We start from the raw sequence: 27,520 nt of genomic DNA, 5'->3' as shown, positions 1-27,520 counted from the left end.
GAGGTGCACTTTCTAGAAGCAAGATAAATCTCGTCTCTTCAAACTTTTCCTTCCATATACTTGCATTACAGAGCAAACAAGTGCACTGATCTTCCACCGACACTCTCACTTTCTTGCAATCCAATCAGAGAGGAGTTCCGCTCAATAGGAAGGGAGGAGGTTAGAAATGGCGAGTGGTGTTGGTGAAGGAGAAGTGGTGAGCAACAAGCAGGTGATATTCAAAGACTATGTAGTTGGATTTCCAACAGAATCGCACATGTATATTACTACTTCCTCTGTGAGTCTCAAGCTTCCACAAGGCTCCGATGGTGTTCTTGTCAAGAATCTCTACTTGTCCTGCGATCCTTACATGCGAATTCGCATGAGGAAGATGGAACCTTCTCCCTTTTCCTCTGCCCCTTACGCCTCTTTCGCTCCTGGCTCGGTATTCTAACTTCTCTCTCTCTCTCTCTCTATATATATATATATAATTTCAGTTAAGCAGTTCTTTTTTTTTTTTTCCTTTTTAAATTTTAGTCTTCAATTTGCTCTCTTCAATGATTTTGAGCTATCAGAGGTGGAGTAATAGCGCGCTGGCAAACGGGAGATAAATACTTTTCTTACTAAAGATTTGCAAGACTGATGAATAAATTCAAATTGAAAGTAATAGGATGTTGTAGCGTCCGTGATTTTCTTTGTCTGGTTATTGATAGAAAATTAGTGGATGTCTTGGGAGTGAACAAGATCATATCTAAAGACTAGGTCCGAAAATCGGATTAGTAAACCTTTTTGCTGGTGCTGAATGTGCAGCCACTGATAGGGTATGGAGTGGCCAAAGTACTGGACTCTGGACATCCGGACTTCAAAAAGGGTGACTTGGTTTGGGGTATAACTAGATGGGAGGAGTACAGTCTCATTACGAAGCCTGAAAGTCTCTTTAAAATCAACCATACAGATGTCCCCTTGTCCTATTACACTGGAATTCTTGGTGAGTTGGTTCATTCGGCATTTGAGATTTCATGTATTGATTCTTGCTGATGTGTAAAGTACCATGACTGCGGACTTTAGCAGACTCTTGTATGCTGCATGTGCAGATTTGCTGATGATTAGATTTATTAATTACGTTTTTGCTGATCAAATACAGTGTATGCATATGCAGATAATGGATTTTCTTTTTATATCCATATGCATATGGCTTATGTTACTTACAGTGTTGATTTGTGGATCTGGTGTGCCTAAATCAGTCTATAAATGTTGAAATATGCACGTCTTACTATTTTTCTCTCTTCCCCTGACGATCTAACAGGCATGCCTGGTATGACTGCTTATGCTGGATTTTATAAAGTTTGTTCTCCCAAGAAAGGAGAATATGTTTTCGTTTCAGCTGCATCCGGTGCTGTTGGTCAGCTTGTTGGACAATTTGCAAAGTTGATGGGTTGTTACGTGGTGGGAAGTGCTGGAAGTAAAGAGAAGGTAAGCTCATTTGGCTTAAGTTAACTTTCTGCTCTTAACTTGATGGTTATATCTTGACAATGATTCATCCAGGACAATAACAATTATCAAGCACAAGGAACCTAATATTTTATGTTTTCTGCAATATATGAAAACTTATAAAAGGAATACATTTTTACTCTGGGACACAAATCTTAGCATAATGTTTGCTTCTGTTTGCATTTTCTTTTCCTGAATAAGGTTGACCTATTGAAAAACAAGCTTGGGTTTGATGACGCTTTTAATTATAAAGAAGAGCCGGATCTGGCTGCTGCCTTGAAAAGGTCAGTATACTTATGTTGCATTTTACGAGAAATAAATAATCTGTATAATCCCACAAAAGAGGGAAAAAAAAAAGAATGTGCTCCTTTGACAGAGAGTAACTTCAGCAATTGGTAGATTGACCTGATGAGATTTAATACAAATACTCTGTATGCTCCCACAAAAGAAAAAAGAAAAAAGAATGTGCTCCTTGGACAGGTAGTAACTTCAGCAATTGGTAGATTGACCTGATGAGATTTAATACTCTAGGTAGAAGGTATGGCCTTTGGCTTGACATATCAAGGTTCTCCTCCACCTACATAACTACTATAAACAAATAAATTTATTTTATGGAATATGTGGGATGGAAATGATTTAGGTGGGTATCATGATTCATAATGATGTATAGCAATAAACTATTAAATTCACATACTGAACCTTGGAGTGTTCCTGCCAGATGCTTCCCTGAGGGCATAGACATCTACTTCGAAAATGTTGGGGGGAAGATGCTTGATGCAGTGCTCTTAAACATGAGACTCCATGGCCGAATAGCTGTATGTGGAATGATCTCACAATACAATCTTGATCAGCCTGAAGGTGTGGGGAATTTGATGACTATTATTTACAAGCGGGTTCAAATAACAGGATTTAGTGTTGTAGACTACTATCCCGAATATTCGAAGTTCCTAGACCTTGTACTTCCACACATCCGAGAAGGGAAGATAACATACATTGAAGACATAGCAAATGGCCTTGAGAGCTCGCCTGCAGCCCTTATAGGACTTTTCACTGGCCGTAATGTTGGGAAACAGGTTGTTGCGGTTGCTCGAGAGTAGACCGATGAGGGACATGGATTTCTTAAGATGTGCTTAAGCTGGTCCTGGCTCTATCTTTTCATACAATGACAAAAATTAGTGATATTTTTACGTGTGCCTACGTTCAAACATAATGTAGTGGTGTAATAAAAATTGGTCAGACTTCTTGTTTGTATGGATATTAAATAAGAAAAAAAACAAGAAATTGTCTTTGTGGAGACATACATATTGGTCTAATGAGGACTCCGGCTTCTTCATTTGTACTGTTTTTCACTCTTCCCGCATTTAAAAGTTATCAGGTGTTCAAGAAGCAAAACGAGTTAAAAGGTTATACAAATATAATGCCCTAAATACATTTTTGGTTCCTGTATTATACAGTTTTACTTAATTTAGTATATGTACTATCTTTGTATTAATATAATTATTGGTTTTTTTTTGTAGAAATTTTTTGAAATATCATATTTCTGTCGGAAATCGTTAACACTGTTAAATCGTTTTTCACATCTTATTAGACTTGACATGTTGTAAAGTTTAATTCAATAAATTATTTCGTGGATAACATTTATCATAAAATGTGTTAAAAATAAACCTACGAATAAATCGATCTGAATTAATCCGAAATTAGAACTAAAAGTCTCACAACTTTAACCCGTTTCTCCTAATCTGAACAACCTGACACCTCTCCCCTCCAATTGCTCTGTCCCAAATCTCTCTGATAAACTTTTGGTGTTGTTCTACTCTCGCTGAGCACATTCAAAGATGGTACATAATTAATTAACAGTTGATTGGATAAACACTTCTTTTTATATTTACATTAGACATAGCAGAACACATTGTTAATAGCTCATATTAATATTTTATATAACTCATATTAATAGCTATTTTTTATTTTAAAAATTATTATAAATATCATTAAATATAGTTTTTAAGTATTAGTTAAAAATTCTGTAGATAAAACTGTAATATTATCCACTCTAAATATATCTAAAAAAATTCAATTTTGTTATCATTTATCATATTTTCTTTATTATTATTATTTTTTTTTTTTTTGGGTTCATTTTTTTAGGCCTCAAGTTTTGCCTTTTGGTTTTTTGGGATATGTAGAAGACAAGAAGATTGAGCTTACTGCTAAATGACAATAAGATGATGATTAAGTTGCTTCCTTCATTTTTTTTTTTTTTTATATTAAGAAAATTTCTCAATCATTCCCAGATAATTTTTCTATTTCTATTTTCTAAAATAATGGAATTCCTTCCTACAATTATTTAAACATTTTTAAATTATATTAATTTTGGATTTATTAGTCTCTGTAAGCGGAATTATCAATGCACTTTCCATGATCTACCTATTTTAATTTCACCAAAAGGGTAAAAGAAAAAACAAAACAGAAATTCCATCAATCCCATTTCCTCTCCGCCGTTACTGCAACAACAATGTCGACTGATGATGGACTGGTGGTGAGAAATAAGCAGGTGATACTCAAAGAATATGTAACGGGTTTTCCTAAAGAGACAGACTTGTACATCAACAATGGCGGCACCATCGAGTTGAAAGTTCCGGAAGGCTCCAATGGCGTCCTGGTTAAGAATCTCTACCTGTCCTGTGATCCTTACATGCGAAGTCGAATGTCCAATACTCGTGGATCCTATGTTGACTCCTTTCAACCCGGTTTGGTCTGTAACCAATGCTACTCCATTTTTCTATATTGTTCTTCTCCATTGCAGATTATCCATTTTTTGATATCTGCTGATTATCGTTATTGTCTTTTCTGGGATATACTTGGGGAATTCTATGTCCTTTTTATTTATTTTTTTTTTGCAGAAGAAAAAATTTAACCAGGTTTTGGTGGGTTTTGATCCCATGAATCCTGACCCACCATATGGAAATTCCTAGGTCATGGTCATAGTTTGTATAGATGTGTATATACTTGGTGGGTTTGAACATATGAATCCTTACCCACCATGCACAAATTCCTTTATCATAGTGTATTCCACATGTATGTATCATAGCATATATGTGTGAACTCAATAATCTGGGAGAAGCAGGTTTTGGGGTTTGTGAAAAAGGAAAAAAAAAAAAAAGAATTTGAAATGATGAAACTCTCAATCCACCATTCCCCAAATTGGCAAAATTTCCCACAACTTAGTCATTAAGACTTTTGCTACATTATTTACAGGATAGAACAAAAGGGTTCTAGATATTGGAACAAATGAAAAAGATAACTCTGAAAAGTAATGATAAAAAAACAGTAGAATGAAGGAGGATTATCTGTAATATTAAGGTTGGGAGTAATCCCCATTTGTTTTGCATTGATGATTGAATTAGTAACAAATGTTTGTTTTCCATTTATTTGTAACATATTCAAGATCTGTTTTTTTTTTTCTTTTGGCTTTATTTTTCAGTTAATTATCAAAAATTGTAATGTTGATTGAGAGGTATTTATGTATCTTCTCTATCATTGGTTATCTGGGGTGTGAATTACTTCAAAATATTTTGTACTTGTTCTCTTTAATAATAGATTTGACTCAAAGTTTGCCTCAAAGTTTTTTCCTCTACACTTGAAGGTTTTTCATGTAAAATTTTGTATCTTTTCCTTTTATGATTATTTCTTTACTTGCTATTATTTTATTGTTGACGCATCGGTTTTGATTGGCTTGATAGTATTAATTGGATCATATGGATCAATTTGGTGATTGTTTTAATTTACACAGTGGATTATGTTTTTTGATTGGGTCCCAACACTGAGTAATCGCCATTTGTTTTGCATTGATGATTGAATTAGTGACAATATAATCGTTTACGTAGTGTAGCCGATAAAGGGATATGGCGTGGCGAAAGTTGTGTGTTCCCGGAATCCAGACTTGAAGAAGGATGACTTGGTTTGGGGAATCACAGGATGGGAAGAATATAGTTTTCTTACAGAAACAAAATCTCTATTTAAAATTGAACACAAAGACGTGCCGCTTTCTTATTATACAGGAATTCTTGGTAAGCAAGTTTCTGTTCAAATTATGTTTAGCCTAAAATCTATATCAGTTTCTGCTAAAATTATAAGCCAAAACATTGACTTATACTTCCATTTGTTGGGAAATTGAAGATATTTTATATTGACTTCCATTGATTAACATCCTTCACCTTTCTCTTCAACCAATTTTTCTTCTGCCAAATACTGAAAGCTCATCTGTTTTTTTTTTTAAACATATTCTGGTTATTGTGACTGTGAACTTTGCAGGTATGCCTGGTATGACTGCTTATGCTGGTTTTTTCGAGGTTTGCTCTCCTAAGAAAGGAGAGTATGTCTTTATTTCAGCCGCTTCTGGTGCTGTGGGTCAGCTTGTTGGGCAATTCGCAAAGTTACTTGGTTGCTATGTTGTTGGAAGTGCCGGAAGCAAAGAGAAAGTATTTTGAAATTTTTTTTCTAATTTCATTCTGCTTATTGAGCTACCTCTATGTTTCTAAACACCATGATGCTGCTTTTTGTCTTAGTATCTTTTTTTCTGTGATCTATCGGTTAATGTCTTTATTTAAAAGGTTGATTTGCTGACGAGTAAGTTTGGGTTTGATGCGGCTTTCAACTATAAAGAAGAACCAGACCTGGATGCTGCCCTGAAAAGGTTAGTAGCCCTAGTTGCTGCAGTTCAAATGCTTGATCAAGACATAAATACCTTTCTTTACTATCCTTCTAAAACACTCTTACAGTAAGATATAGACACCCTTGTTTCCAAAATCCATTCAAAGGAATAACACCTTGAAAGGGATGGCTTTTGATGAATCAAGTTTTTACCAGAACAAGAGGTTTAGTGTATTTCTGTTCAAGTTCAATTTTGCACTTAGTACGGTACCTTTTGAATAATAGCTTGGATGTGGTTAAGGGAATCTTGCATCGTAAGTTAAATTATTTTCTACCGATCTTCTTAAGTTTTTCGGGAAATAGGTTCAACTCTATTAGTTTACAGAAATCAGCAATCCAACTAATCTCTTTAATGCTCATTGCCAGTTTAGCAGTAAATTTAGCAAACAATTAAGTTTGCAATGAACTCTCACTTTAAAGGTTTTATTGAATTTTACAATCATCCAACAGGTACTTTCCTCAAGGCATTGATATATACTTTGAAAACGTTGGTGGGAAAATGCTGGCAGCAGTAATTGCCAACATGAGGGTCCATGGCCGAATAGCCTTGTGTGGGATGATCTCACAGTATAACCTAAAGAAGCATGAAGGAGTGCATAATTTGATCTCTCTAATTGTGAAACGTATTCGCATGGAAGGATTCCTCGTTTTCGAGTACTACCATCTTTATCCCAAGTATCTCGAAATGGTTTTGCCAAACATCAAGGCAGGCAAGATTGTGTACGTGGAAGACACAGTTGAAGGCCTGGAGAAGGCTCCGGCAGCTCTAGTAGGCCTTTTCGATGGCCGGAATGTTGGAAAACAGGTGGTTGTAGTTGCGAGGGAATGAATCAGGCAACATTGATTCCTGATATTCTAGCTGAAAAAATTGATGATTATATCTAATGTTGTTGTGGAGGAAATGGTTTGCCAATAAATCTAGTTATGTTCTTGAGCTTGATTGTCATTAGGGTTTTTTGGATCGACGCTTCTTTAATTCGACCAATCATAAAACTATATAAGTATATATTTTTTTGTATTTCTATCTTTGATTTATTCAACAAAAAGGAGAAAGTTTAAATGCAAATTTTTCTTTGTTAAATATATGCATTATCCAACGAAACCTACACTTTAATTCTTTATAAATAAAATAGCATGAAATTTTTTGTAAATTCTTTTTATTTATGAAATAAATGGTTTAATCTCGTGCAAATTATAAAAAAAAAAAAAAATTATTATATACCCGTGACAAAATTATATTATAATTTATATCAGGTTAATTTTTTTATATTAAAATTAAATTTTATTGTATAATCAAGAAAATTTTTAAATAATATTTTTTGAATAATAAATTATACATTAAAATAACAAATAACTACAATTAATATATAAAATTCTGCAAGATAATTTACAACTCCATCTGTGTCTTAACTCTTATATTAAAGCGTAATCAAAATTTACTGACTTTACTTATTCTCAATGCAAAATTTAATTATATATAAAAATAATACTCTTTTAATCTTAAATTAAATAAAAAATATATATATTTAATAAATTAATACAAAAATAAATTGCAGTTTAATTTGCATTTGTATCCTAATTACTACCTTAACTAGAAGAAAAAGGAGAAGAAGACAACGCTCACTCTACTCCGCGGACTCGGCTCGAACGAAGCAACTCAAAACGAGGGAATTCCCGTCACGACCAGGTATCGGAATAGCCATCGAAGCTCTTCCTCATTGAAAATTTTCTATCGAACGCAGAAAACTGTGTACTGAATTTTGCTTTTATGTCGTTTCTAGAGACGATTTTCCCGAGTGACGATCTATAGCAACGAGATGTCTGTGGTAGAAGAAGCACCGCCACTGAATGAATTTGGAGAAGAGGAAGAAGACGGCGAGCTCTCCTGGTCTTCAGACTCTGAAATCGGCGAAGCCTTGGACTGGTTGGATTCCAAGGATGAAGAGGAGGTTGTTGATGGGTCCTTTACGCTCAACGCTAGGCGACCTAATGCCCATGGAGGACTCCACTCGCGACCTACTTCGTCCACGCTTCAACCTCTTTCTAATAGGAACCAGAAGTTCACTAGTCACATTCGTGCTTCGCCCTTAGAGGTGTAATTCCTCACTGTTCTTTTCCTCTGCAATATTACTTACTTCAATGGAAGTAAATACTCACCATGAAAGGGAAAGACAGATGCTTGATGCACAGGCTGCTCTGCGTAATTGTTTAGTGTTTGTATAACGAATGAATTTTGGCTTAGTTATGGCGAAAATTTTGTTGCTTAATACCTTGCGCATGGTAGAGAGAAGTTTTTTCTTTTTCCTTCTCTGCTTTTCTTTTCGTTTGGGTTTTGGGGGTGGAGGGGGTTATCTTCATATTTAGCAGAAGAACACAGGGGGTCACAAGTGAGGAAGACAAAAAATTTGTGTTAATATTCAAACAGGAAGTTGTTTTTCTTATGCAAAATTTCATGCCAATTTTGGTTTGTGTTTGAGTATTATTATGAGATGGAAGTACCGGGAATGTTCTCTTCTTTTTTTGAGTTTCCTTCGGGTAATACTAATAAGGGTTGATTCAACGTTGGCACCTCTGCCATTGGCTGTTTTTATAAGGTTGTTGCATTATGATAGTTGTGTAATGATGGTGCAGGAGTGGGAGGGAAGGATGAATGTTGGCATGTCAAATTCTGTTACAACTGCAATTCGTGAGAGTGTACGAGAAATGGCTATTGGTAAAACTAAAACCACGGAGAAAGCTGACCGTGCAACTGTTGAGCAGGTAAACCAAAATTTTCTTGCAACTTTTGTGTGCCTTTCTTAAGGAAAAGTTTCTGAATATATGTCTAGTGATTTATGTAAGTTTACACACAAATCTATATATATGTATATATATATATATTCTGTTTAGGTAAATAAGTTTTGCTTCAATATAGCAGTTACTTCATACTTTTACTCATCTTCAGCATTTGTTCCTTCTCATTTGATGTCTTTGTTATCTTGTAGACTGATCTTGTTGCGAATTTGTTATGTTCTTCTGCAGGCTATTGATCCTAGAACTCGCATGGTACTATTCAAAATGCTCAATCGGGGAGTATTTCATGATATCAATGGCTGCATATCAACAGGAAAAGAAGTATGTTACTACTGCTTCTTAAAATTGTTAATTTAGTGATATTTTTATTTCTTCCGAGTAGATTGATAGGGCATTCTAATGTTATGATGATGATGTTGAATCAATTGCTTGCCAACTCTTACACGTGTTTGGCCTTCTTTTGCTTTCAGGCAAATGTATATCATGCTACAAAATCTGATGGCCAAGAACTAGCAATAAAAGTTTATAAAACATCTGTCCTGGTTTTCAAGTAAGTTATAGACTTTGAACTGTTTGTATCAGTTACTCTTCCTTGTAATCCATTAAGGGTGGCATTAAGCTTATTTTGTGAAGTAGATGCAAACAAGCAGATGTAAGCATCTACTATTCTAATCTATTATCTTCCTCTTCTTTTAATGTTATCGTGAATTTACCTGTGATGATAATATTATGGAAGGATGTAGATTTTCCATGAAGAAAAAGAAAAGAAATAATTATACGGGAGAACTCTATTTGCCATATAACTGCTTGAGTATTATTACTGTTTGATACTTTCATGGTTTATCCTTTCATCACTTTTTTGTGGTATTTTATTCTCTTCAACAAACTTGAATTGCAATGAGACTAATGTAGCTTATAACTTGTTTCTTAACAAATTTAGGGATCGTGATCGATATGTACAAGGTGATTACCGCTTCAGACACGGATACTGTCGGCACAATCCCCGGAAAATGGTGAAGACTTGGGCTGAGAAGGAAATGAGGAATCTTATGAGGTTAGGTTACACCATCTTTATTCAAAAACTTTTTTGGTTCCTTTTTAATGAAAGCAAGAAAAATGAATGAGAAGAAACGAAGATTTGGCCGTAACATTCTCGAATTATCAAGAATGCATATTCCCTGCTGCACATATGAGGAAGCATAGACCTTCTTGTTATTTATCATGGATTGTCATTAGAAATACACTGCAAGGGAAAAGAATTTGAGTTTGTAACTGTACCTCGTTGCCAGTTTTGGAATTGTGGGAATACATGAATGTTTGGTGCAGCAACTGATGTACTTTTTTTGATGGCAGGCTTAGAGCAGCAGGAATTAGGTGCCCAATGCCCCTACTCTTGAGGCTTCATGTTCTGGTGATGGAATTCATAGGTACTTTATATTCTTAAATTTATTCTGCTTTGTTGTTATATCATAGTTCTCAGTACTTTTTGCTGCCCCTTTTCTGTTATTCTTATCCTATTCCCATTCCATAAGCAGAATTTTAACCAGCATTCTCGTAAAAGGTTAGCATCAAAGAACTTACAAATAAATCAAGATTGTAAATTCTATTTTATTCGGGCAGCAATAAATCAGATTTTTGTTTCGTGATAAGAACTAGAATATCATTAACAAGGCCTCAAGGAGTTGCCACCCATGTACAAAGTGTAGCGCTTTACAGGTTTATCAAAATGTCAATAATCTGCTAAAAAATTCAATAAGGTCTCTAAATCAATGTTCATGATATATTAAGATAAAAAATTGAATGTTATTAACAAGGCGCCAAACAGGTGTCATCCTTGTACAAAATTAACACTTTACCGGTCAATAAAAATGTTAATAAGGTCTCTAAATCAATATATATAATATGTTGAGATAAAAAGTTGAGTTTAACTAGACACAAAAATGGGTGCCTCTTGTACAAACTGTAGCGCTTTACAGATTTATCATAATGTCAATAAGATTTCCTAAATTCTCATTAAAATGAGAGAATTGTCCTTGAACAACATGCCTAGGGTTTGGGAATATAAAGTTCAAAGCTAAGAAAAGAAAATCTACCAAGAGGCTTTTGTTCCTTTCCTTCCAAACCACCCATAGGGTAGCCAAGGGATTAGAAGGAATCAACTTCCTTCTGTCTTATCACCAGACACCGTGGCAGCGCCAAATCTCATCCCCCAAGAGAACCTGCCATACCCTCCCATGCCACAGGGTAGCAATAAATCAATAAATACTTAGATGATTTAAACATTTCCTTTGAAGACATGCACTGACCTACATTTCTCTCCATCGTACTAATTTTGTTTCCCCCTCGATTTTCCTTCTTTCCATAGTCCATCCTTCTATCAATATTTACGTATACTTGCACCTTACCCCTTTTTATATTCTTTTATCTTTTATTTTTTTCTACACTATTAACAATTGACAGGCACATAATATTTCTTCCTGCTACCTTTTCGCATGGTTTTGTTGTAAATGACATGGCTTAGTAAATATCCCACTCTTGTTGAAGGTTTTTGTATCTTCTACAGGGAAAGCAGGTTGGGCTGCACCACGTCTTAAGGATGCATCATTATCTTCCGACAAGCTACGTGAAGGTTATGTGGAGGTGTGCCTAGATATTTGTTGTTGATATTTCATATAGCAATTACAACAATTTGTACTAAAATGTTAGAAGGCATGATGAACCCGCTGCCTAACAGCCATGGCATTAAAGTTTATCATATACGTGGAGGGTAGCCCAAAGGGAATTTATCTAGCAGATAACTTAATCCTAAAAACACAAGTCTGGTTATTAATGTATCCGTCACATAATTCTGGTGACTAGTTATGGCTATTTTCCTGTCTTCCGTTAACAATCTGAGATCCTAATAAAATCCCCAACATGGCTTCCCAGGTGATAGTTGCAATGCGGACATTATATCAGAAGTGCAAACTGGTGCATGGAGACCTCAGTGAATATAACATACTTTATTTTGAGGTGATTTTCGTTGCCTCCTTGCTGCAACAATTCTTGGTTTCTTTGGATTTTTTATGCTCTCTAAAATGAGAAATAAAGAACTGGAGTAGAAAAAAGGCATTTTGCCATCTTTGTACGGAGCACCTTTACAGTATGATGGGTCTTAGCGTTGATTTTTAAATATGGACTGGAAGAAACATTTTTAATCTGGATGTCTAATTTGAACTTTTCCACCTGTTTGGCAGGGTCACTTGTATATAATTGATGTTTCTCAAGCAGTAGATCTTGACCACCCACATGCCCTTGATTTCTTACGTGAAGATTGTGTTCATGTCTCTGTAAGTGTATCCTCCCCACTGCTCAAGGGATGAACATTTTGAATTTTATTGTCATTGTATTTTTTCTCTAATCACCACACAAGCTTATGAAACTTCTCTATGCAGGATTTCTTTAAAAAACATGGCGTGGCTGTTATGACAATTCGAGAGTTATTTGATTTCATAGTTGATCCATCTATTGCTGATGATTCTGTGGACACTTATTTGGAAGAGGTTTCTTTTCAGGCATTTGCTGCAAATAACACGGAAACAAATGCTAAGGGAATTGGCCAATATGACTAGTTTTATCTTGTTTCAGGTTCAACAAAAGATTTTGGCAAGAGGAGACATATCTGTAGAGGATGAAATTGCAGACTCTGTATTTGTGCAGGTTAGTTTATATGAGCACGACTCTACTCCTTATTCAATTCTTATTCAATTTCTGGTTCTAATTCTTATGTTAGTCTTAATGTGCATAGTTGAAACATAATTTGTTGTGTTTGAGTTACTGCCATTTCCAGCTTCAATTATTTGGTGATGAGAATTTAACCATTACTTGAAATTTAGGAATTGAATTTGCTCTGTCAAGAAAGAAATTCAAAGCTGGGCATTAGTAATTAAACCAAATGCAACTTAAGATCTTTTTCTTTACAAATTTGGCTTGTATTTCATTTCACATTCTGTGTACATCCTCTTGTAGTGGGATTCTCCATCTCATTCAAGGTCCATCCACCTTGACTCAGGAAAAAAGATAGGAAGCATGTTCTAAGTCTCCAAATTCTTGTTCAAACAATAAGGCAAAGAAAGAAAAGCTCCCAGCACTACTTCACATGACCAAAAGATTCTCAGTTTTCTCAAGTTTAACAATGGCTTTAAAAATTCTATAATAGGTAGTTGATTACACTTTCTGGCTTTATGGGGATATTTAAGCTATTTTAGTTATGGGAAACTGTTTTCAATTTTTATTTCATATATTTATATAATGTTTGTACATAAACACATGTATTAGCTTTCAACCAGCAGTTGATGCACCTTACTTGGAACCTTACTGGCTGCTTCATTTCCCCTAGCACAAAGATAGATAAACACATGTAGAGTTGTTGAAAAATGAAAACAAAGTTTGGAAATGATAGTGAAAATATGCAATGAGTTTGAAAACAACTTTAAATTCTTTTCAAACTTATGATATAATTTTCCCTATCATTTCGAAAATGATAATAAAAACATGCCAAATTTTCATTCAAAACAGTTTTCCACAACTAACCAGGTTTTAATACAAGCTCTGAGAGCAAATGTAATAAGTATCATACACATTAAAGGTTTTTGATAATAGAGATCAGTGGTTTAACTTGATAACTTGTATGCTTCTTTCCCATAGTCATATATTCCGAAGACCCTAGATCATGTCAAGAATGTTGAGGAGGATGTGATTCGGATAACAAGCGGTCAGGACACTGGAGACATGTACTATCAAACTATTACAGGGCTGAAGGATGCTCTTTCCAGAGTTCAACCTGCACCAGAGCCACAGAATGAGGACCCAGTTCCTGCAGAAGACTCCTCTGTCAACCCAGCTGAAGACGATGAATCTTCTGCAAGTGAGTCTGAGTCTGAAGCAGACGAAGATGAAGAAAGCTCCAGTGATGTTGAAGGGAGAGGTCCTACGGACAATGCAACAAAAGTCCCGGCTGATAAGAAGGCAGCCCGAAAAGAGAATAAGAAGAAAGTTAAAGAAGAGAAGAGAGAGGCTCGTAAGACTAAAGTGCCAAAGGCTGTCAAGAAACGAAAGAAGAAACTTGCAAAAGCACACAAGACGAGGTAGTCTTTTTGAAGTATCCAGTGCATGGTGTGCAATAGAGAAGCTAGAGAGTTAATAGATTAAAACAATTTTGTAGCTACTGCCATGAAGAAAACAATTTTGATGCTTAACAGTCTTAGTTTTCTTGGTCCAGGTTCTCTGTATATACAAAGCAAACATTATATTTATGCCATTTGAACCATCATACCTCGAGAATTGGTTGTTTTTGGAGAAACATTTGCAAGCTAAGAGGTTGGATTGATTTATTATGTCTGGTGATTTAAGTTTTATAGGATTTTATCTCTAATGAACTTTAAATTCTTACTGTTTATGCACTCAATAACAGTTGTATTTAATTTATTTTATGATTTTGTGATTGAATTTTTCTGTGTTGTGCTTGACGGAAATATGAATTTTGTAACTTCAGAATATTTTTTCAATTATTAAATTTATTTTAAATACAATGAAAAGAAAATATGGTATTAAAATATTGAATTACTTTTAATATATAGTTTCCTTGATGAGTTCATAATTGGCTTAATTATGAACAGCATGAGGGAATTAATCTGGTGGTGTTTGGCTGCGGGTGTTGTGACTGTTGCTTTTGTTCTGCTATTCAAGCATTGTGTTTATCCAAGTCAAAGTCAAACAAACAATGAACAACTTCACCTGTTCAATAGTAGCTCCTGCTCTATTTTCACTTCCTCATCTGAATCTTTTATAGTAATTAATTAATACCTTTATATTAAACAATTATTTATAGTAATGCATAACTTAGTTCCATCATTGCCTGTATTAATTTATCACTAAATTCATCAGAAATAATTTCTGTATCCTCCTCTGAATCTACAGATAAAGCATATAACACAATTTAAATCTCAAGAAATACAAAATCACAAGCTGCTTCTTGTTATTTACTTATCCAAACCCATATCTCCAAAAAACATGAACAGTAAAAATAAATAACAAAATTCTTCTCCTACATGATGTATTACCTAAAGAGTTTCTTTATGTGTTGTGCAAGGCAACATAACTTTGCTAACTTGTTTAGATTATAAAGGGAATGAATATCCTCGAAGATGCTTCGAGTCCACACCTGACTCGCGCACCAATGCTACACGGCCAGTTCTCGCTACCTACAGAAAGACAAAAACTTATAAATAAGTCTCCAATGTACATGATACTTATAAGGTGTAGGCCTGTAAAGTTCAGGAAAATATGCCTAAATGTGTTTTGACAGAGAGCCTTAAAAGCTTGTAAATTAGAAAACTAAAAAGATTATGGAAGAAACACATTGGCAGTTATTAAGTTTTTCGGAATATTGCAGTTCAAATTAGTATCTTGTTATATATACATATATATATATTCTTTGTCTGAAAAGAAAATGTAAGTATATTTAGAAGCAGCAAGGGATGCTAACCCGTAGACAAAAATATTTAAATATCTAGCAAAACATCTATAAGATCTCTTAAATCTCACTAGTATAAAAGAGTCTAGGATTTGGAACCATAAATTTTTGGAACCATCAAAGCTTGCCTCTATACTCTCAAAAGCTCTCCTGTTTCTTTCTCTGCATATCACCCAAAAGTAACTTAAGGGATAAGCTTTGATGAGCTCTTATTTTTACAAATGCCTTTCCAAGTGCTGAGTTCACCTCTAGCTAATCCAGCCATCACCCAATTTACCCCAGAAGGTCGTATTGGAATGTCCAAAGCTGGTATGCGGAAGGGCACTGACGAACAATATAATTGCAGGATTCTGTATCTCTCTAGCACAAATAACACCCATTTACCAAGATTTTATCCCTTTTCATCAGCTTATCCCTGGTTTTAAGAATATTATCTTGTACTTTGGAGTTTTTTCCTCTTAATTTTGATTTGTTTAGCCTTGAAGTTTGTTACATACTATTATTTAGAACCCAAAAATGTGTATTGAGCTATCACAAAAAAGAAAGCATTTGAACTGCAAATCATAGAGAGCAAAATTGTACTTTACCCTAATTTTTTTTAAGAATATTTACAGAAAACTTCATCCAACCAGCTTATTTTTCACAGCTTATGAGTTTTTGGAGGAAAAAAACTGCCATATAGTTATATGTACAGTTGAATTCAAAAAACAAATTATCAAAATTGATTTAGGGAAAAAAAACAAAAAAAAAAGCAAAAGTAAACCCAGAAAGAATTACTAGAAAACTGGAAAACCCCATTGTATGCCAGGGAGAAAAATAAGATATCCAAAGCAGCTAAAAAATGTTGCAAGTACAATTCATAATAAGGTCTTATAAGCTGCGAGACAAACCTCACAAATGCCATAGGGTTCCAACAGTCTCTGAAGTGCAACCATCTTGTCCAAATCTCCAGTGAGCTGGGACAAACATTTAAACCATGATTTATTGGAAAAGGGAAGAGAACACTCAAGAGAACTAAAGACAATACAAAATCAAAATTCAATTAAATGGAACCAGAACAGAGAACCTTATAACCGTGAAAGTCAGAAGTGAAACAAAAAAAAAAATGAGTAACTAAAATTTCAACTAAGCAAATCCTGCTACCAGCAGTATCTAAGCCAATGTGGTGCATTAAGCATGTATCACTTCTTTAAAGAGCATCACATATTGGTAAGATTGTTATCATGCTCAGCATGCCACACGTCTCCATAGAGTTTCTGAACCACTAAAATCGACCAATAGGAGACCTAGAAGATATCAAGCCCTAGGCTCTCAAATGGCATAAAATTTGTGTAGCCATATCAATGGACAAGTTACATAATTTGTTTACTTGTCATGTGAAGGATCATAAGACTTTGTAAATAGAGGGCAGTCTTGACAAATACCTCTCAGAAATCATTTTTTTCAATAATTAATCTTTTTGAATAACACATCTAAGAAATCATATATTAATCACTTTGTCATTTCAGATGCCAATCACCATTAGACACTGAACAAGAAATAAACTTATAGCAGGATTATATAATTGAGATACGAGAGAGATGAAGAGGGGCTAAAAAATTTTTGTCTTTGTATATTTGCCTAGATAATTGCCGGTGCCAAAAAGAGATAATGATTACATTGAAAATGCTTTCATAAAAATTTAAACACCGAAAGGAAAAATATAATTACCTCAAGAGTGATTGTATGATCAGACACATCAACAGCTTTGGCCCTGAAGATGCTGGCGATATCAAGGACATCTCGTCGAGCAGCTGCGTTAACGGCTATCTTTATCAGCATCAATTCCCGTTCAGCAAATGGCAAGTGGGTAAGATCCCGAACCTGACAGTTACAATATCAGTAAGCCACTTTGCCATCTCACAAGATTCTCAATCTCAAAACTTATGAGCAGGACAAAAGTCCTGATAATGTTTTAACCAAAGCAGAAAAGAATAATATAAAGGCAGTCCCATTTATCAGTTCTATTTTATATAAATTGCAAGTCAAACATCAGATACTATGAACTTCCATGAGAACCATATTTGTATTGCATGTAGTGTAAAAAACATATTGTAGTAACCTGCAATCTAACCATGAGCTAGAATTTTTGTTTAAAGGAAAAGGAATATACCAGAAGATCACTAAAAACCAATCCAAATGAATAACCACATTCCCGTAAGATTTCAGCTCAGCAACAAAGCCAGTGAAAGAAAAAAAAATCCAATCTAGCATTCTTATTAACCACTGATAAGATGTGAAACATGGAGCATTAGAACAATTCATCCACTGTTTGTGTTCGTACAAATGCAGGTTGGCATTTCGAGTCATAATCCTTAAGAATGTGTCAGTTTAAACTCCATACAGGCCAGAAAGAGCAAAATTGATCACAAAATGATCTTGATAATCAGTGAACTTAAAAAGTGATGTAAAAATTAAAAGAAAGTGAAATAAAAAATTGTTAATTTTTTAAAGATGACAGAATAAAGTAGGAAACTTTAGATTTTTCATCTCCTCCACATTCATCTAACTGCTCATCATAAATTAACAAGGCATTGTGCTAGAAGAAACAACGATATAATATGATATGATATAATTTTTTTTTAAAATAAATGATATGATATAAATTGAATAACAACCATTTGATATGCAAAAATTATGTTTGAATCACCTCTACTCTGAATAACAACCATTTGATATGCAAAAATTATGTTTGAATCACCTCTACTCCCACCTTAATTTTTTGGGTCCGAAGGTTCATATGGTAATAGTGGAGGTGATTCAAATTTGAAAAATGATGATGCAATTATATATGTCAAAATTAGTTTACTCTTGAATTGTTCTACTAGTCAAGTGGAGGAATAATATAGGAATCGAACGACTGAACAAAAGGCAACTAAAGATAGTCAACAAACATAACACGATGGATCCCTTCTATTGTAGTCTCACCTCATGCAGATCTATAAGCTTATAGAGTTGTTGCACCAATTTGCTAATTGATTCATCTGTCCCTGGGACAACAGTTGTAATTCGAGAGAGCCCCTCAACTTCAGCATGTCCAACAGCCAAACTCTGGGAGCAAGGAAAAAGGTAACAGAGCAAATTATTGACCTCTGAAAGAAGAGAGGGAGAGAGAGAGAGAGGAATACCTGAATGTTATAGCCTCTTCGAGCAAAAACCCCAGTAATAATGTTAAGCACTCCCGGAGAGTCACTCACGAGCATGGACAAAGTGTGTGATCGAAGTCCAGTTGTCTGAAATATGAGACCATGCAGTCATGTGTATTTGCAAGACAAACAGCTACGTATGGGGACGAAATAAATGCTTGAAATATAAGTCAAGATAGAGCTACCACATCCAAAACTTTCATAACTTAAACGTTTGCGCCTTTTGATTTTCTATATGAGATGAATAAACAGCATATATCTGTTATTCAAGGTGAGTTAGATTACATCGATTCGCCACAAGGATATGGTGATTAATAGCTTCATAAAGAAAGCATTCTGTAAGCATTAGCCATATTTGTTCAGAAGTGATCACCGTTCTCCAAGACATGCCTCACATTCAACAAAAGATAATGTCCCAGCTTCATGCTCAGGATTGCCACAACCCACTTTTTCTTGGCTCCTGCTCATGAATCAGTACACCAATCTCTAACCTAATTGTAGGAGTTTGTATTGTTCAAAAACTGCATCCAGAACTAAAGACCTCTGGTAAAAGGGTACAAATGATGCTTATTGCAAGCTCTAGTGGTCAACCAAGAGCAAGTTAATACGTACCCCTTTTTTTCCCTTGAAAGTCCCCTGGAATAAGCAGCAGTATATTTACCTTAAAATCATTTATGTGTATACATACATGTGTGTGCGTGTGTGTGTCTATATGGATGTGTGTTTGTGGGTGGATTATATAGATATGATGTTAGCAGTTAATAATAATTTTAATCAAACTATATGAAAAACTGGATAAAGGTTTTGTTAGCTTCCAATCATACATTGCAGCTATCATTACCCTCCCCAAGCCATTTTTTCCAAGATTTTCTTTTTGAGAGAGAAAAGGAACTTTTTCCATCACAAAACACCACTCACTAGATTTTATTTTTTGGAATTGCTTTTTTCATTTTTGAAGTCAACAGTCAGAATAGATACCAAAGCAAGCTTGTGAGACGAGCAAGACAGAGGTCTTATACCAATAAATTTGCAGTTGGATGGAGATTCTACAGCCACAGCAATTTAATAGCTATAGATGTTGAGAGAGTATCAGAGAGATAGAAACAAAGATAAAAGAATTCCAAGCAGTAACTAGCTTTCTTACATCTTCATCATTGAGTAAACCCCAGTGAGCATCAAGAACTTGACTGACTGTTAGGCCATCAGGCGGCTCAATGGGATAAACATCTCCCTGCATTAATTAGATCAAATGCTATCAAATATTCAACCTATAATTGTTAAATATACAATTAAGTGAGCTTCAAAAAGTTTCAATCAGACATTGAGTAACATTCATGTTAGAATGATTTTTTGGCCATATCATATGTACAAATATTGCGACCTCTACTTTGACTAATGGTTATAATACAGAAAGGTTTAGATTTTCTATTTGAATAAAAAAAACAAATTAGAACAGAAATGTTAAACAAAATATTAAGGTGACGTCATTAAATCATCGATTGGAAATGGCATGCACAAAATGTCTACAAAAGACAATTCCTATAAGAACACAGGATGCATGTAGATGTGTTATGATATAAGAACCGCATAAAACAACAAAACAAGATGTTAAGCTGCATTCCATGACATATATTTCAATTAAATAGCATGAAAGAGAAACAGAGAAGGAAAGCAAAAAACAAAATGTCATTGAGCTTAACCTCTAATAAAATGCAGACTGAAATATGTTTGCACCAAATAAATAATCAATGAATAAAAATCACAATGAAATTGAAGATAGAACCAAATTCCTTAAGTCAATATTTACAAACAAACCAAAGGTAAAATAAGGCTTAAGCCTTGCCTCAAGGAAAGAAATACATATTACGCAGGAGAAATAACTCAACAAAAAATTTAATGAAGTTTACATTTGAATAAAATTTTTAGGAATAGTTTAAATGGGTAAACTGCCTGTAACTAGAGAGAGGAAGTTAAAGACGCTGGAAATTTTGTTAAAAAAGAGAAGTAATATTCTTGATGGTGACCCATACAGTAGAAAACAGTTTGAGGTTAACTTGCATATGTAACAGGAAGAGAACTTCTTGCAAGTCACTGTTGCATTTTTTAGTTAATGTAAATTGTAGTTTTAAAACTACTCTGGCCCACTTTTAAACTAAAGTGCGTTTTCTTTTAGGGATATTGCTGGCACAGCTGGTATAATACAGAGAGAAGTGTGAACTTAAACATATATATTTGAAAGACAACTGCCAATGTGCAGTTAGCTGCCATACCCTCTTTTTTTGTTTTTATTGGTTAGTGAAGCAAAAAGACACACCAAATTGGTTGCATTAACGTAGTGGAAATAAAAGAAGGTGATGCACCAATTTCTCTGTGTTATGCAGCACCCTGATTACTGAGATTATGTTTCAGTAAAGATGAAAATGCAGTCTTACTTCATTTGCTTTTAGGGAAAACATCAACAAAGTTGTCCAAAATATGAATGTCGGAAAACACTTGATTTTGATTAATTTCTATATTCCACTCGCAATTGTAAAGTAGAGACTTAGATCTAAATCAGCTAAAACACTGTAATTGGTTTAATGATACATGTTACATGAAACAGATACAACAGAAAATTCATTCAATACTTTATCTCAAAAAGAATACATGAAAGCAAAGCATTAAGAACACCAAAAGAAATTATTCTCTCTGTGTCCTTATATACAGTCAAGCTCCAAATATTAGGTGTACAACTTCTTACCCATGTAAGATCCAAAACAACAGTCATCAACATAGTCCAATCTATAATGCTATTTCATCTAAGAAAAGTAAAAGATGCGAAACTGTTTGCATAAAACTCAAATGCAAATATGAAATCAATACCCCAGCGGATGTTTCAGCTTCACTGGTTAGTGATCCATTTCTAGTCCGTTCAAGAGCATTAACAGGCACTGGTTCTCTAAGATCTGGATATGAAGCTGCTGAGAATCGCCAAAATGGAGCATCCTCACCCATCTTTTCTCGTCTCAAAGCAATCTGTTAAAGCAACAGTTTCAGGCAACAAAGATCATACATGGAAGCAACAATTTCAGAGACAATACTCTCTTCCTACTTCAGTTCTGAGATCTAAACAGAACCACCCACCCTTTTACATTTCAGTTTGGAACTGAAACTAATTCCAGGCAAAATATTAATTTAAGTAGATCCAAAAAATAATAATTACTAAACCAATTCCATTAAGTTTCTTAGAGAGAAGTTCACAACCTTTCCAGTTCTAGCAATTTCTTTTATTCCAAGCTTTCTTAAATTTCTTTCCACAGCTATTATCTTCCCGGGATCTCCAGTTACCTGCATTGTTTTTATGAATATATTATACAAGAGAATAAATTGCATTCAATGAAAATAGTTGAAAAAAAGAACCCAATAATATGTGCCTAATTTGAAAAGATATGTCAAACATCAAAAGGAAATATCCAGAAGATCGAAGATATGGCACATTGATGCTTGCTCTTTCCACTTCAGATTAAGCAGAAGAATATGTATGCTTCCGTGAAGCACAAGATCAGCAGATTGTAATCAAGACCTAAAACACAAAATTATCACAAAACTCCAGATTTTACTTCATGACTCCAGGTTAATATGATACAGAAGAATCAAATTTTGAACTGTTGCCCACGATTACTAAACAATGAAGTGATAAGCACAGTGATCAGTTTGGTTGAGAGATATAGAAACCACATTGATGCTTATGCAATAAAGCTAACACTACAATGAAAATGTTTTTTTTTTTTTAAATAAAACGTGTAAAAGTATATTAAAAGGCACCAAGGGGGTGCCACCCATGTACATCATATTTACAAAAAAGTATTAGTGTCTGTAACATTCCCAAAATCTTCCCACCTATACATGTCATTACCTAAAATTACTGAACCAAAAAAGTGTAACCACCTATCCCTAATTCTTTTCATCTCACTCTCAATACTATCAAAAGCCCTACTATTCCACTCTTTCCGTACAACCCAAAAAATGGTTAAAAGGATAAACTTTAAATGATTTTTCTTTTTACACAGCCCCAAGCCCATAATTCCTTCCTCACCAAGACAGCAATCACCCACTTGATGCCAAGGATATTAAACACCATGGTCCACAACACATAAACCACTGGGCACCAAAGGAGAATATGGCTACAGGTTTCTGCATCATTTTAACATAGGTAGGCATCCATTCACCATAGTTCTGTCCCTTCTCAACACTATAATGAAAATGTTAGCAAGTAAGAACCAGTGACTAAGTTCAAATCAACCCTTCAACAACTGGAACAAGCAGTTGGAAAGTTCGGACAGGTAAACCAAACATTAGACGAACTATCAAAAACAAACAGAATAGTTCCATGAGAAACCAGAGGACTGCTCTAACTACTAAATGAAAGAGTCTTTGTTTTAACTGTTTCGTGTTAAACTAAGAATATAGAAGCTCAATGACCTTCAACGTCTCCTCATCAGGAGTCAAGTTAAAGCACTCGGTAGCAATTAAGCAGTTGGTGGTCAAAAAATACTCTCAGCTGTATTATGAGAAAATGGAAAACCATACTGGTTCTGTTAAGTTCCCTATCTACCACAGCATCTAATAACTTATAATATCATCCAAGAAAATCTTGAAAGGGTCCAAAAGAATACTGTATTTTCACATAAAAGTAATTTCAGCTGCAGCTTACGTAGAGGCGTTTGAGGCTGCTTATAAACACCCATCAAAATCATCTGTTTGGAAAATTTACAAGCAACTGTTAGCAGAAGGAAGAAAAACCTCCCCCCTAGCTTGTTTTATATTGCTTAATGAACTTATTTTCCTGACATGTCTTCTTACCTATTTACCCCATACCTTTACTTCTTTACCAAATTACAATAATATTATACAATAAGCAACTTCTTCCAGAGACATGACTATTAATTTTCTAAATAAGCATACAAGCGACCTATGTTACTTATGAGAACTGTTGATTTGTGCATTTTTCCTTAAGCAATCCCAAACATTTAATGTGGATGTTCATAGGTCCGGAATGGGACCGAATTGGACCAGACAAAAGCGGATCAAATTTTTTTCAATATTCTAATTTCAGGCCAAAGACCAGACCAAATTTATTCAGTCTGGACCGATTTAGTCCCATTTGGACCGAATTGACCCAATTTTTCCTTTTCAAAACTATCTTTTTAATTAAAAATAATTAATAAAAAAATAAAAATTAAAATAAACAATAAATTCATAAAACATAATCATTCATCAAATCCAGAAATCATTAAAAAACAATAATTTATCAATATAAAATCATAGTTAAATATATATTTTTTGAAATTGTGTTGTTTAGTCTACTGGATTTGGACAAGGACCAGGCGAAAATTTTGGTCCTCCCACCTCCAGACTGAAAAGTTCAGTATGGTCTGTTAGGTCTGACCGAGTCCAATCTATTCTGTCTCATTTTTCAGTCTGAATTGAATTATTAACATTTCTACCAAACATCCTCGTAAAACAAACACAAGGTAGATTGCTCATAATCCTGAGAAATCTTCCATTTCATTCGTTACCTATGTGCAAGCTGACAGCAACAAGGTTTGAGTTACTCTATTTGGTTTTTTCTAAATTAGTGGATAAAAAAACCCTACTATGGCTAACAGAAAATATATAATCGAAATAGTTATAATATTTTAAAGGAACAATCACAATTTTTCAAAAGTAAATTTAGTATGGAATGTTAGTCCCATGCCTTTAGTATCTGTTAGAAATTAGTCTCAACTTTTTTTGTTATAATGATCCCAGAACTAACATAGAAATCGACAAACAAAATTTTAGTCCACAGTTTAGTCTAAAAATGCTAAAAGACTATATTGAAATATTCGTGATCGTTTGAGGACCTTATTCTAATGAAAAGAAAAAAAAATAGGACTAGTTTGTTATTTTTTTCTTTTAAAGTGGACTAATTTGTAACATAAAGAATGAAACGAAATATGCCCCAACAAGCTTTTGATTTAGAAATAACTTGAGCCAACTTCCTAAAGATCAAGAGAAAAAGGGAAGAAACAACCAATGGATCATATAACCATCCACACCAAGTCCACATCTGATTAAAGCCAAACTACCTTGTTTGTAGAACATCATTCAAAATTAAGTATGGCTGATTTCTGTAAGGCAAACATGGATTATTTGAAAACAGATTCAAATATACGTCATTGGTTATACATTTATAGCAGGTAAAATAATTTTCATTAACCAACATTTTCTCTCTTCTGATCAGAATCACAGACATGATAAAAATGGAACAGAAATCAAAGTGATGCATGAATAAGACAGTAAATGCAGATGGAATTAATAGAAAACCATCCCAATTATTACCTCAATGGTTACTGAGTGTTCTGAGATATCCACTATTTTTGCTCTGAAGATGTCAACCAACCACATAATCTATGGTTTAAACAGAGAGAGACAATTTTCAGAATCAGAGGAAATCACAAGAGAAAAAGCAAAGATTGATTGATGCCAAACTCTCGCTCTCCAACACAAAAGGATCACATTAACTACCTCAGCACGTGATGCTGGATCTGCATTCACTTTTATGAGCATTAATTCTCGCTCTACCTGAGGCTCAGATGAGAGATCTTCAACCTGGAGGTCAAGTAAAATGTCACAACTCAAGAAGCTGAACTATGACACAAATAATTTGCAGAAAGGTGCCTACAGAAGACTGGAGGCATTAGAACAGAAACAATTTACGAGCCTAAATTGAATTGGCTTGAAATGCACCATAATCTAGAGTTACATAGGAAAAATCAAAAAAGATCACCTATTGACCTCAAAATGGTGCTTATGTTTGTAATAATATGCTAGAAGACATTTGCAGACAAGAAATTAGCAACTTTTAGCCATCTGTATAGAAAGTTTTTTATGGATAATAGTAAAACAAATATTACAAAACAAAATCTCCTTAGCTGCGGCAGTTAAGCTCTAAATGAATAAATAATAACATTATTCTTTCTCTGTTAACAACTAATGGAAGTTGCTAGCATTAGGAGTTTTGAAAAGGATGAAATTGAATAAAAGCATTACAACCTTCAAAACATTCACGAGTTTCTGGAGTTGCTCCATGACTTGTTGTAAGACTCTTTCAGTTCCAGAGACAGCAATGGTGAAGAGTGCCTTGTCCTTGTTCAAACCAACAGCAAGAGATTCGATGTTGTATCCTCTCCTTGCAAAGACTCCGGCAATCCGGTTAATCATTCCACTTTCATCCCCCACAAAAACTGAAATGGTGTGGCGTCTCACCCTTCATTTTTAATAGAACATAAAAGACAATCAACATAAGCATAACAAAACAGGAACGGTAAAGGCAACTATATACTTTGTTAATTTTACCATTCAAGACAAGTGTCCAGTAGTTGATATATTTCGAGCGACTACAAGAAAGTATTTAGTACAATAAGTGATTCATAGAGAATATAGGTTTAATCCCTTCATCCATTTTTTTACACCCCCAGGGGTTCAGAGCAAGACTTGAACACAAGCTCATTAGCTCCCATTTAAGGGTCATTATCAAGTAACCTGAGGCCAGTTAGTAATCCCCCTATTTTCATTTTGAGGGATTTCAGTGAGAAATGGGAGGTCTCTTGGCTATAGGACACTCCAGTAGTTAGTTGAAATCAAAGATAAATGGGTTTATATGCTGGTTTTGGCTCAATAAGCATCATTTGCAGTGAAGAAGAGATAACAGATCTCCTAGAGCTCTTATCGTGCAATTAATTTTTGTAAATGCTCATCTTTGTGATGGGGCAGAACCCCCTTAACACCTTCTGAATACATTTTCTATCAGAGAAAACACTAAACAAAAAAAAAACAAAACTAAAAGCTTTTATCGTAAATGAATAGATTCGATGGTGAACATATGAGTGAACGAAGGTTTTGGTGGAACCAGCAAGAATCTCTATACACCACAAGATTCTACTTTAAATGGTACGTATAGTGCCTAACAGTACCAGCAACAGAGCTTATCAACCGTAACCTAGTCATCCAGGTTAACAAATTATGAACTATAGTAACAAGAAGAAGATTAAATTGCCAACATAGACCAATTAACCAGAATCCCAGAAGGAGATATGCAACAGAGGTTAACAGGACGCAATCAAAGGACCAAGGAGAATCTCCTAAGCACGCTCCAGATGAATAAAATACCGCTTGCATTTCTATCAAAAGTACAATGTTTAGGTGCAGAAACAAGCAAACAGATCCATGAATGCAGGCAAACTACCAAGCAGATAATAATTAAAAAAAAAATCAGGAGCAAAATTCAGCAGAAATAACAATAACCGATATAAGAAAACGACCGAGAATAACTCTATAAACGCAGAACGAATCAAGTGTCATACTTTGGTCGGGTTGCGGGAGACTGAGACAAAGCGGTGTCAGCAATCGTCTCATCGACATTTCTGGCAGAGACCACCAGCTTCTTGAGTTGATGATTGTTGGGTTTTGATACCAGACAAGGGATTTTTGTTGAAAAGCATAGCGTTTTCGAGAAGCCGAGATTGAGAGATGAATCTGAGCAAGATTTCGCGCAATGAAGCGGTATCGAGTTTGCTAAAACGGCCGCCATTAGAGGTACAGAGAGAGAAGAGAGTGGAGAAAGAACAGAAAGTAGATTTTGTCTTACTGTTGGGCTCACTGGTAATGGAAATGAAAAGTATTGCTTCTCTAAAATTTATTTATATTTAATTCATGAGTAAATTAGAGTTTAACTATTTCATTTTACTATTTATTTTATTTTTAAAAATAAAACAATATTATATTAAATTTCAATAAAAAAGTTCCGTAATTTATTTTTTAATTATTA

At 34.5% G+C, this 27,520-nt stretch overlaps 4 protein-coding genes and 1 non-coding gene across 5 annotated transcripts; 3 read left to right on the top strand and 2 right to left on the bottom strand.

Moving 5' to 3' along the window:
* Positions 1-33: 33 nt before the first annotated feature.
* Positions 34-2,803, top strand: LOC110826271 (NADPH-dependent oxidoreductase 2-alkenal reductase-like). Its single transcript, XM_022056886.2, has 5 exons — positions 34-424; positions 790-967; positions 1,286-1,452; positions 1,672-1,754; positions 2,189-2,803. The coding sequence occupies exons 1-5, from the start codon at positions 167-169 to the stop codon at positions 2,565-2,567; spliced, it is 1,065 nt and encodes a 354-aa protein (XP_021912578.1). The 5' UTR covers positions 34-166; the 3' UTR covers positions 2,568-2,803.
* Positions 2,804-3,870: 1,067 nt separating this feature from the next.
* On the top strand, positions 3,871-7,111 carry LOC110826278 (2-alkenal reductase (NADP(+)-dependent)-like). Its single transcript, XM_022056893.2, has 5 exons — positions 3,871-4,219; positions 5,357-5,534; positions 5,779-5,945; positions 6,078-6,160; positions 6,628-7,111. The coding sequence occupies exons 1-5, from the start codon at positions 3,980-3,982 to the stop codon at positions 7,004-7,006; spliced, it is 1,047 nt and encodes a 348-aa protein (XP_021912585.1). The 5' UTR covers positions 3,871-3,979; the 3' UTR covers positions 7,007-7,111.
* A 633-nt stretch (positions 7,112-7,744) lies between these two features.
* On the top strand, positions 7,745-14,345 carry LOC110826276 (uncharacterized). The gene is made up of 13 exons (XM_088220017.1): positions 7,745-7,864; positions 7,959-8,270; positions 8,809-8,937; positions 9,199-9,291; positions 9,441-9,520; positions 9,911-10,024; positions 10,324-10,397; positions 11,534-11,610; positions 11,899-11,982; positions 12,207-12,299; positions 12,405-12,512; positions 12,598-12,669; positions 13,657-14,345. The coding sequence occupies exons 2-13, from the start codon at positions 7,995-7,997 to the stop codon at positions 14,098-14,100; spliced, it is 1,644 nt and encodes a 547-aa protein (XP_088076143.1). The 5' UTR covers positions 7,745-7,864; positions 7,959-7,994; the 3' UTR covers positions 14,101-14,345.
* LOC148253677 (U4 spliceosomal RNA) lies at positions 13,235-13,357 on the bottom strand. Its single transcript, XR_015820838.1, has one exon. It is a non-coding gene; the product is annotated as a U4 spliceosomal RNA (small nuclear RNA).
* A 617-nt stretch (positions 14,346-14,962) lies between the features above and the next one.
* LOC110826277 (ACT domain-containing small subunit of acetolactate synthase protein) lies at positions 14,963-27,378 on the bottom strand. Its single transcript, XM_022056892.2, has 12 exons — positions 27,057-27,378; positions 25,747-25,960; positions 25,219-25,302; positions 25,033-25,101; positions 21,913-21,996; positions 21,532-21,684; positions 19,814-19,900; positions 18,652-18,756; positions 18,452-18,574; positions 17,195-17,347; positions 16,375-16,440; positions 14,963-15,212 (listed from the first exon to the last, which is right to left on the bottom strand). The coding sequence occupies exons 1-12, from the start codon at positions 27,281-27,283 to the stop codon at positions 15,129-15,131; spliced, it is 1,449 nt and encodes a 482-aa protein (XP_021912584.1). The 5' UTR covers positions 27,284-27,378; the 3' UTR covers positions 14,963-15,128.
* Between the last annotated feature and the right edge of the window lie 142 nt (positions 27,379-27,520).

This window comes from Carica papaya, chromosome 5, assembly GCF_054855325.1.
Source record: "Carica papaya isolate Zhongbai chromosome 5, ASM5485532v1, whole genome shotgun sequence".
Lineage (NCBI taxonomy): Eukaryota > Viridiplantae > Streptophyta > Magnoliopsida > Brassicales > Caricaceae > Carica > Carica papaya.
This window is presented reverse-complemented; position numbering and strand designations above follow the sequence as displayed.